The following is a 10,922-nucleotide window of genomic DNA, read 5'->3' as shown; positions in this document are numbered from 1 at the left end:
GTGTATGAGTACACTGTAGCTGTACAGATGGCTGTGAGCTATCATGTATGTGGCTGCTGGGAATTGAATGGCCCTCTCCGGCCCCGCTTGCTCCGGTGTAATTCACTGTAGCTGTCTTCAGACGCACCAGGAGAGGGTGTCAGATCTCATTATGGGTGGTTGTGAGCCACCATGTGGTTACTGGGATCCGAACTCAGGACCTTCGGAAGAGCAGTCAGTGCTCTTACCCGCTGAGCCATCTCAGCCAGCCCTCTAATTTTTTTAAAGCTTTATTTAATGTGTTTGAGTGTTCTATTTGCACATACACCTACATGTCAGAAGAGGGCATCAGATCCTATTATAGATGGCTGTGAGCCATCATGTAGTTGCTAGGAATTGAACTCAGGACCTTTGGAAGAGCAGCAAGTGTTCTTAACCACTGAGCCATTTCTCCAGCCCCTGCTGCTTTTCTTTATCTGTGACCATCCTCCTATTGTCATAGCACATTATGTAACTTTTGTGACTCTTACCCTGCTCTTAGACATTTGAGGTCACCTATGGCTTTAAGTAAACTAATAGTAACTGAAAAGCATTTATATAATCATTTTAATATATAATATCTAATATATGATATTTATTATACAACAGTTTTAAATACTTATGAGGCCTGGAGTTTACCTCCCTCAAGCTTCCAGTGTCCCCCCAAAAGCAAGTTAGAGAAAGAGCAACTCTAGTGATAGGTGTTGTTTGTGGAAAATATAATTTGTTCTGCAGTTCTGTGCTTTTGTGATAATATAGCCAAAACTTACACAGGAAAACTATTTATTAGCCACACTTCTTTTTTTCCTTTTTTTGAGACAGGGTTTTTCCGAGTAGCCCTGGCTGTCCTGGAACTCACTCTATAGACCAGGCTAGCCTCAAACTCAGAAATCTACCTGCCTCTGCCTCCCAAGTGCTGGGATTAAAGGCATGCGCCACTACTGCCCAGCTATTAGCCACACTTAAAAATACTATTTTAAGGCCAGACATTGTGGTGCAGGTTTTTAATCTTATCACTCAGAAGTCAGAGGCAGGTGGATCTCTGAGTTCAAGGCCAGCCTGGTCTACAGATCAAGTTCCAAGGCAGCCAGGGTTACACAGAGAAACCTTGTCTTGAGAAACAAAACAAAACAAACAAGCAAAAAAAAACTATCTACTGGGTATGGTAGTACATGCCTTTAATCCCAGAGCTGGGGAGGCAGAGGTGGGTAGATCTCTGAGTTACAAAGCCTGGTGAGTTCTAGGATAGGTAGAGCTATCTAGTGTGAATCAGTCTCTAAAAACAAACAAACAAAAAAACTACTGTAAGTCTTGACTGGTTTTGTTGCAGTGACAAATAGGATTTCACTGCTTTATTAAGGTATAATTGGCACATAATAGGTTTTAGTCATATAGTGTGTCTTCTTAATTAGGATTTCATTGCTATGAAGAGGCAGCTCTTATAAAGGACAATTGGGGCAGATATGGTGCTAGAGAAGGAGCCAAGAGTACATCTTGATTCGAAGGCAAACAGAAGGACACTCTCTGTGCACTGGGTGGAGCTTGCATATCTGACCTCAAACCCCACCACCACAGTGACTCTTACTCCAACAAGGCCACATCCCCTAATAGTGCCACTTCCCATGGGCCAGGCATATTCAAACCACCACAAGCATATAATATGGTGTATATGATGAAAGTAATATCATGAACAAAACTGAAGACAGTCATCACCCCAGTTTCCTTTTGGTACTTGAAATCTGCTTTTCTTGCCCCTCCACACCCACACAATCACTTTATGCCACTACGTGCTATTTTTTTTGGTTTTTCAAGACAGGGTTTTTCTGTATAACCTTGGCTGTCCTGGACTGACTCTAGATTTTCTTTTTTTAAGGTTTATTATTATCTTCATTGATTTTTTTTTTTGCCTGCTTGTTTGTCTATGCAAGTGTACCAGATCCTCTGTAACTAGAGTTACAGTGGTGAGCTGCCATGTGGGTGCTGGGAATTGAACCCTGGTCTTCTGGAAGAGCAGCCAGTACTCTTATCTGGAGCCCTCTCTCCAGCCCCCATTTCCTTCTATTCTCTTAGCCAGATATTTTATGTACAAGGAAAGGCTGGCTTTCACTTCTCAGAAACTCAGTCATTTTATAGCATCTATCAGTAGCTCACTCCATTGTATCACTGGTTAGTTTTCTACTATATAGATATGATACTGTTTATTGTCTTACATTAGGCCATTTGAGATGTGTCCAGGTGTGATTGTTGTCATTGCAAATATAACTGCTATAGAATGTTTATTTATCATTTCTCTCATGCTTATATGCATGGTTTCATTTCTTTTTGATAGATACCTTAAACTGTTGGGTCATATGGTTGGAGTAAGTTTACCTTTTTTTTTTTTTCTTTTTTTTTTGAGGCACCGTCTTGTCTATATAGTCCTATCTGTCTTGGAACATCCTGTGTAGACCAGACTGGGTTGAACTCTGCCTCCTGAGTACTGGAATTAAAGGTATCTGCTACCACATCTAACTATATAGAACTTTTGTAGAAGTTGTCAGTCCATTTCCCAAGGTTGTGCTATTTTAAATTCCATCAAGAACATATAAAAATTACAATCTTATTTAATTTTTCTTTTTCTTTTTTCTTTTTCCTTTGGAGACAGTGTCTCACACTATATCCAAACTTCCCTGAAAATATGTATGTAGCTCAGGCTCGTCTTGAATTTGTGGCAATGGTGCTGTTCCTGTCTCCTAAAGGCCTACAAAAACTAGATTTTAAAACATTAAAGGTACCTATGATCACCACGTGAACAGTCACAAAATATTAGATATGGAACATTATGCATTAGAAAAATGATTTGGGTATTTAAGGAGCCTACATCATACTAAATAGGCACGCATGTGCGTGCGCGCACACACACACACACACACACACACACACACACACACACATCACTGTGTGATGTGTTAGTTTGGAGGGCCAGATAATGAAAGTGACAGTAACTTAAGGATTTTAATGATGAAAGTAGATAGATGAAACAGATCTGTATCTTGGATGATTAAGGCAGTGGCAAACAAAAAACAAACAAATAAACAAAACTCTAAAAACAAAAACAAACAAACAAAAGTAGTGCCACAAGACAATTCTTCTCACTCTGTAGATCAGGCTGGCCTGGAACTCAGAAATCTGCTTGCCTCTGCCTCCCCCCAGTACTGGGATTAAAGGTGTGGGCCACCACTGCCCGGCCACAAGACAATTCTTTACTTTGGTTAAATTACAATGCTGATCCCACACACCACACATGCCTGTTTAAATGAACCAACCAGTGCTTTTATGATAATCAACAGGTCTTTGGAGGTGCCTGTGGTCATCTTTATCAGTTAAGTTATTGCTGCCTAGCAGTCCAAACCAAAATGAGATGACAATCACTTATTCTTTCTTATATGCCTATGAGTCAGTGGGGCAGTTTGCTGATGTGAACCAACCTGACCCTTGCTAGAAATTATGAGTTAGCCAGGAAGTCAGGAGGGTGGCTTTGTTCCTGGTCTACATTGTTCTACATTTGTTCTACTTCATTCCCTCCTGCCCACCAGTCCAGGCTTCTTATCAAGTTTCATTCAGATAACTTGCATTTTTCTTTGCTCAATACCATCTCCCCGGCCAATGCAGATTCAGAGAGTAGAGATGCAGTTACTGTAAAATGTGTGGACACATGGAAAGGTGGAGAAAATTGAAGTCATTCTTCATTTATCTATCAGACCATCAAAGTCCCACCCCGGTCATGATTCACTACCTTATAATGACATTTAGAAATTAGCTGAACCTAAGAATTGAGCAAAATAAGTCCTCAGAGCCAGTTCTAAGACGCTTGGGCATCTGGTTGTCAAGTTCACAGCAAAGTAGCTTTAAAATTAGCTGCTTAGCCACTCCCGCAATGTTTTAGGCCATCACTTCCAAAGCATTAGAATAGGAAATAGGAAAACTACACGTGCTGTTTTTAAGTTTCAATAAATATATAATTCATTTTACAAGGATCCTCTGACAAAAATACCCAACAAATGTTCTTGAAGTTAGTCACATCCTGGAGTAACATATTCAAAGACCTTTACACCTCTAACCAAGGATTTTCAGAGGTCTGTCTCCTTGTCCCTTCCACTTCCGCCCTTAGCGGTCAAACCCACGTCCTCAGTCCCAAAGGACCCACGTGAGGGCTTCCCAGGAAATCGGATTTTAAATAACAGGGCTTGATTTTTGATCGGTTGGTGAGCAAAGATCAGTTAAAGAAGACACCACTCCCCCTGCTCGCTGTCAGGGCTGAGCGGAGAGCCTTGCGGGGGTGGGGTCTGAGCTGTGCCCGCCCAGTGCGCGCGCGGTTTACGTCACTAATCTGCGTCCAGGTTTCTCGGCAGGTTCTCGGCGGCTCCTCTGGTGCTGGCCGCCGTGCGGCCGAAGGCTGTCCGAGGTAGGCTCCTCTCGGCTCTCCCATGGAGGAGGCGGCGCTCACTGCAGTCCCGGATGCACGAACTTCCCGCGGGACGTCGCCGGAGACGGTGGCTGTGTGCACGCAGGAGCGAGCTGCCTGCGTGGGGGTCTGAGCGGACTCCCGGGTCGCGTCCCGGAGGGAGCCGCGTCGCCCGCCGGCCTGCGACGGCCCTAAGGTAGCTACTTCCTGTATGCAAGCTCCAGAGCTTAGCTGCGGGCTGTCTCGGCCGCCTGAGGTCGGAGAAGGGCCCCAGGGGCGACTTTCTTTTCCGCGTGTTCTGAGGTGGACGCAGCTTCCCTTGTGATCCGCAGTGAGGAAGTCCATGGTGAATCGGATTGATTGCCATTCAGTCCGGCGGAAGTCTGGCTGGTTGGCCCTGTCCGGTCGCGTACTCGATAAGTTCTGTTTTATTTGCCTTCAGCGTTTTCAGAAGATGGTTTCAGCTTGCTGTAACGTTTTAAGCATGCTTGACTCAATTCCCTAGCACTTAATAGGGTCGAGAAATCTCCTTTTTCATGCAGTTACACAAAACGCAGGGTTTTGGGTTCATGCTTTCTTTGATTTCTCTACTAATAATGGCAAGGCATTTAGTTTAGGAGTGGTCTTGAGTTGTGTTTCTTGAGATCCTATATAATGTGCCCATTTGATACCATATTAATTATTTTTGAAGTTAAAAGAGGAAGTCTGAGAGCATAGGTCTTTCATTCCAGTAAGTTGTATGTAGAAGCTCAGTAGACCTGTTCTTACAGTACTTACTAGCTGAAAAGTACATGGAGGACAGTTACTATCTTTCTAAGAGTATTTAGTAATTTTTCTGTCCTTTCACCTACTTCCATATTTTCTTCTTTCCAGGGTGGAACTACTCTGCCGTGGTTAAATACTTTAAATGGGAATAAAGGATAGCATTTCCAGAAAAATGAGAATGAATAAATCATCTCTGTTTTTTAAAAGAAAGACCATATTAAACTTACATGTAAGTTAAATTTTTAATTTCTAACAGTGTTGCTAAGTTAGATTGGAGATTAGGTTCTGTTGTATTTTTAAGTATGGGTTTAAAATTATCAGCCAAGGAACTGGGGAGATGACTCAGTTAGTGAAATGCCTATCTCTTAATCACCCTCATAAAAAGCTAGGCATGTAGCAGCCCACCTCTGTCTAGCTAGTCTTGTTGAGTCAGTAAGGTTCAGGTTGATTGAGAGACCCCCATCTGGAAAAATAAAGTGGAGAGTGATTGATAAAGCTGTTTTCTTTAGTTTTCCAGAGATATGAGGAAACCCCACTACTACTTGCTGGTATACACACACAAGAAAAATGAGCTAAACATGAAGTTGAGACTGCTAGAAGCTTTAGATAGCAGGAAAAACTATGTAGAAGTAGACTTCAGAGCTGAATTTTTAGAGCCAGGTATGGTGATACAAGCCTGTAATTCCAGCACTTAGGAGGCTGGGGCGGGATGGTTTCAAGATCAAGGCCAGCCTGGACTACGTAAGAAGACCCTTCAGCTCTAACATTTTAAGATTAGTAGAGCCAGTCAGTTTTCTGAGTGATCCTGTCATGAGTGCTTAGCCTTCTGAGAGGTGTTTTCTGTGGCTGTGAAGGAGGAGTAACACTACCTTCTGGTGCTGTGTGAAGCGGTAGCCCTTTGATGGAAGAAAAGCAGCTCTACTTGTTGTCAAGCTCTGTGAAGATAGAAAATGAGTCACACATGACTAAATAGCACCCGTTTTTTTCTATAGAAAATATAAAAAGCTTCACCTAAATCTGACTTATTTAATGATACTTGTTGTATGCACAAGCACTTTGTAGAGTGACACATGAGGGTGGGGTAGAAGAGAGACTTGCATCAAAGGAGGCAAAGTAACAGGTATGTAGAGTAAGTTGTGAGATTTAATGTATAACATGAAGGTTATAGTTAGTAAAAATTGTATTAGAGACTTTAAAACTCTCTATTTGACAAACTAAACAAAGTTCTACATAGTAGAACTAAGCACATATCTCAGATTAAAACGGTCCCAGCTATAACATTTTGTATATATCTAATTGTATTAATTTTGTGTAGATAAATTTGAAATTAACACTTGTGTAAAGTTCTGTGTTGACTATAGGTAAGAATAAATGTATTGCAGGTGTGTTTATGTCTTTTGGCTTGCTTATAGGAGCTCCCATGTGGCCTAACATATAATGTTACTCTGCTGTGGTATCTCACTTAACTTTGCTCACTTAGGATCAACCATAGTAATCTTTCCTTCCCAGAAAACAGCATACCTGCTCTTAAGTAGAGCCTGCATTTATATTGCTGCTTTGTTCTTTTTCCATCCCTTTCAAGTCTGCTAAGTGTTACCTCATCAAGGCCTCCTCCCTTAGTGCCTTAATGTGCATTATTTTTCACCATGGCATTTACCACATTGCAGTGTCCTTTTATTTCTTGTTTTACTCTACCTCCAACTGGGAGGTAACTTTCATGAAGACCAGAGTTTTGGTCTGTTTTTTTCTTCATGGCTTTATCCCCTGTTCAGAACATCTTTGTTAGTTTAAACAAATGTGATTGATAGGCAAGCCAGTTCTTCACTGAGGGCAACATTGAAGGAGGTTATGATCTATACAAATAACCATAATACAGATTAAGAAATTCAAAATGGGATAGACTGAGAGCTAGGGAATTCAGGAAACATGGTAATTACTTTGGCTCCTGGAATTCAATTAGGACTTGCTTACAGGAGTGCTTTCTGATTGGGCCCTTTGCAATGAAGCCGGTAAATAAACACGTAGGAGTACATTAAAGTGGCAGCTATGGAAAGAACACAAGGTATGCGAAATACAGTATTAGGAAATAAGATTTAAAAGTTAGGTGTGGAACAAAGAACAGGTCTTAGTTATTGGTCTTAATTACAACATTAAGACTTTGCTAAATAGTGGTTTTTTTGTTTGTTTGTTTTTTTGCTCCTGTTAACCATGTACTACACCCTAACTCCTAAGTTTTTAAGCAGGGGAATAAGATTGGCAGGGGGATGTTTTCTACCCCAGTTGACAGCATTGTATGGTTTAAATTAGTTTAGGACCAGGAGGCATGGAGAGTATCTATCTGAGTAGGTAGAGCAGAAGCATGATCATGCTCTAAAGGTAGAACACATATGACACGGTTGACTTTTGAGCACTTTTGGTGATAAGAATGGTGATGGTATTGTCAGAGCAGTTGGAGGAATACATGGGGTAGAGAAGGTAACTACTTTGGGACCCTGCTTTAGCTGCAAGTTACCTGCTGTGACTAGGAGACATTCTTTGAGAAAAGGAGAGAATAAAAGGATGAAACCTCCATCGAGTCCTGGTTCTGCTACCTGCTAGTACATAACAAGTTATTTAATGTCTCCGCCCGTTTTCTCTTTCCTAGCTTTGTCCACTTAAAGATGTTAAATGTCCTGCTTTGTTAATCGCTGTCTTACTACCTTGATAGAGGGTCTCTCACTGAACCTGTAGCTGTGCTGGTAACAAACAAATCTGAGCAGTCATTTCTTTGCTTTCTCTCTCCTGTTCCCAGTGCTGCCATTATAGGTACTGATGAGGCCATACCTAGCTTTTTAAAACTTAGGTGCAGGGTTTTGAACTTGGGTTCTCATATTTGCTGAGCTATCTTCATGCCTTCAATGTCTTCTCGTTCAGCTGTCTTTAAGTTTGACCCTGTCTTATAACAAATATCCCTGTGGCATGTGCTCAGCTGTGTTTGACCTTCAGTTACAGAGAGTAGGAACAGGATCAGAGACTATCAAAGCAATGCCTTCCTTTCAGGACATTCACACATATGTCCTATTAGTAAACTTTAAGTCCAAATGAGGTAATTAATTTTCAGAGTTTAGTGGCTTGTACTCTAGAATTTTTAGACAAGCCTGCACTCCTCCCCAACTGGTATATTTCCAGAAGAAAACAGTGAAAAAACAACCTTAATTTTAGAAAGCCATTCATATAAAATTTGCTACCACAAATGAGTGCTTTTGTGGAAAGCTGCCATAGATAGCCAAAGTAATTGTCTTTAAGGAACTTAGTAAGTTTGAAGATGAAGAGTTTTTCTTCAGGGAGCTGAAAGACTTGGCTCAGTGGTTAAGACCACTTGTTGCTCATGGAGATGAACAGTACTCAGCCATCTGTAACTCTGTTCCAGGAGATTGACCTTCAACAGTACCAGCAGCACACATGGGTACATGCATGTAGGGAAACCACTTATACATAAAATAATTATTTAAATTTTTTTTAAAGATTTATTTATTTATGTGTATGAGTACACTGTAGCAGTACAGATGGCCGTGAGCCATCATGTGGCTGCTGGGAATTGAACTCAGGACCTCTGCTCAGGCCCTGCTCGCTCCGGCCCCACTCTCTCCGGCCCCACTCTCTACGGTGTAATGCACTGTAGCTGTCTTCAGACATACCAGAAGAGGGCGTCAGATCTCATCATGGATGGTTGTGGGCCACTGTGTGGTTGCTGGGATTTGAACTCAGGACCTTTGGAAGAGCAGTTAGTGCTCTTACCTGCTGAGCCATCTCGCCAGCCTCTTTTAAAGTTTGTCTTCAAAGACAGAACAGTAATTGATAATTTCTAAAACCACATGTACATGATTGAGGCAGTCTGCCCCCTAAAGCCCTTTTAGCTTTATGTTTGGATACTATGTAGGTAAAAAGAAAAAGAAAAGAGAAAATAATTTTTTTAAAAGATTTATTTATTATTATACCTAAGTTCCCTGTAACTGTCTTCAGATGCACCAGAAGAGGGCGTCAGATCTCATTACAGATGGTTGTGAGCCATGTGGTTGTTGAGATTTGAACTCAGTACCTTCAGAAGAGCAGTTAGTGCTCTTAACTGCTGAGCCATCTCTTCAGCCTGAGAAAATAAATTTTAAACAGTGTCATGAAACTTAAAAGTGTAAGGAAGTTCTTACATAAGGCATAATAAAAGTAGATGCAGTTAACTTTCATTAACCTTAGAATAAAATGAATGGCTTTCTAGAATTAAGGTTGCTTTTTTACTTTGTTTACTTCTGGAAATATACCAGTTGGGGAGGAGTGTAGGCTTGTCTAAAAATTCTAAGTTAGCCACCAACCACCAAACTATGAAAATGAATGTCCTTACTTGAATTTAAGTGCATAAAATAAATGCATTATTTTAATCACCCCTTTACCTTATTGATGGGGAGGGGGCAGTCAGTTCTCACTTCACGACCCTGGCATGTAAGGTAGACAGCAGTTTCTTAGTTTCCTGTACTCAAACCAGACAAAGAACACTGCATACACCATGCAGAACCTTATAGGTGTGATATTCAGAGTAGAATAAAGAACTGTAGGAGCCATCTAACCAGCCCCCATATCCTTCATTTTTAGTTTTTGGAAGTATTTTCATACAAACAGGCTGTACTAGTTTACACCTCCATTAATACGTTTCCTTATTCCTTTCCTTTTTGTTTTCTTGATGATAGCCATTCTGACTGGATTGAGATGAAATCGCAGTTCATTTGATTTACGTTTTCCTGATCGCTAAGGATGTTGAACATTATTTCGCTATTTATTGCTTACTTGTAGATAACATTTGTGTGTGAGTGTGTGTATTTGGGATGTGAGTTTATTTTATTTTTTTAAAGTTTTATTGCATTATAGTGAGAAAAGTTACATGATTTCAATTTATCTGAATTTGTTAACATTTAAAAACATTTTAAGTAAATAGAATTAAATCACATTCTTGTTTTCCTTTTGTACCTCAACTCCTCCTAGAGACCCCCCTTTAATACCTACAATATCTTTTTTTGTCATATTCTTTAAAATTTATAAAATATTATAACAATAAAAATGAGTATTATAAAAGTTGTTTGATATAAAACAACAATTTAACAGTCTTATGTAGATGCTTGTCTACAGCAATACTGAAAATACATACGTTTTTCTCGATATGAATTTTAAATAACTCTAAGCGTATTAATAGTATATTTCAAAATAATACATCACTACTAATATTTTCTTAAATGAACATAAATATATAAAGTGTTTTTGTTTGTTTTATATTTAGTAGAGCTTAAAATCTTGGCTCTTACTGTGGTAACTTGATACAAGAGTTACAAACGTCAGGCAAAGCATTCATTTTCACTCTTTGTTGTTCTCTTACCTCCTCCCAATTTAATTGTCTACATTTCTTTTGGGTATATAAATACTTGTAAAATATATAAGCTGTCTTGAAAACCATAGTATAGTGTAAAAACATCAACTAAACAATACTACTAATAGAGAGGCTGAGATAGGAGAAGCAAGATCTCAAGGCCATTATGTTGTACACAGCAAGACACTGTCATGAACAAACAAGCTGAAAGTGTATTTGGGTTGTATAATATTGGACATATTTCTCCAATTACCAAATTAGAGAGACCATTGGATAACAGTCAATAAATTTCTAATTCCTCATATT

The 10,922-nt window shown here is 40.0% G+C and overlaps 2 protein-coding genes and 1 long non-coding RNA gene across 5 annotated transcripts in view; 1 reads left to right on the top strand and 2 right to left on the bottom strand.

The window, feature by feature from the left end:
• LOC116102299 overlaps positions 1-4,356 on the bottom strand; it is an 11,385-nt gene extending 7,029 nt beyond the window's left edge. Inside the window, exon 1 of the long non-coding RNA XR_004123061.1 lies at positions 4,182-4,356. This is a non-coding gene — a long non-coding RNA (uncharacterized LOC116102299). The remainder of the gene's footprint in view (positions 1-4,181) is intronic.
• The window catches only part of LOC116102298, a 15,766-nt gene extending 10,772 nt beyond the window's left edge, over positions 1-4,994 (bottom strand). Inside the window, exon 1 of the mRNA XM_031386818.1 lies at positions 4,379-4,994. Within this exon, the coding sequence (XP_031242678.1) occupies positions 4,379-4,807 (429 nt within the window). The 5' untranslated portion in view covers positions 4,808-4,994. The remainder of the gene's footprint in view (positions 1-4,378) is intronic.
• Nipa2 (NIPA magnesium transporter 2) overlaps positions 4,387-10,922 on the top strand; it is a 27,664-nt gene continuing 21,128 nt past the window's right edge. Inside the window, exons 1-2 of one of the 3 annotated variants that reach the window (XM_031386815.1) lie at positions 4,387-4,658; positions 5,336-5,456. The gene's annotated coding sequence lies outside the window, so the exon portion shown is untranslated. The remainder of the gene's footprint in view (positions 4,659-5,335; positions 5,457-10,922) is intronic. The other 2 variants (XM_031386817.1, XM_031386816.1) reach the window with 2 other exon arrangements.

Source organism: Mastomys coucha, unplaced genomic scaffold (genome assembly GCF_008632895.1).
Source record: "Mastomys coucha isolate ucsf_1 unplaced genomic scaffold, UCSF_Mcou_1 pScaffold21, whole genome shotgun sequence".
NCBI classification, from domain to species: domain Eukaryota; kingdom Metazoa; phylum Chordata; class Mammalia; order Rodentia; family Muridae; genus Mastomys; species Mastomys coucha.
Note: the sequence above shows the minus strand (reverse complement) of the source record. Positions and strands in the feature narration are given on the sequence as shown.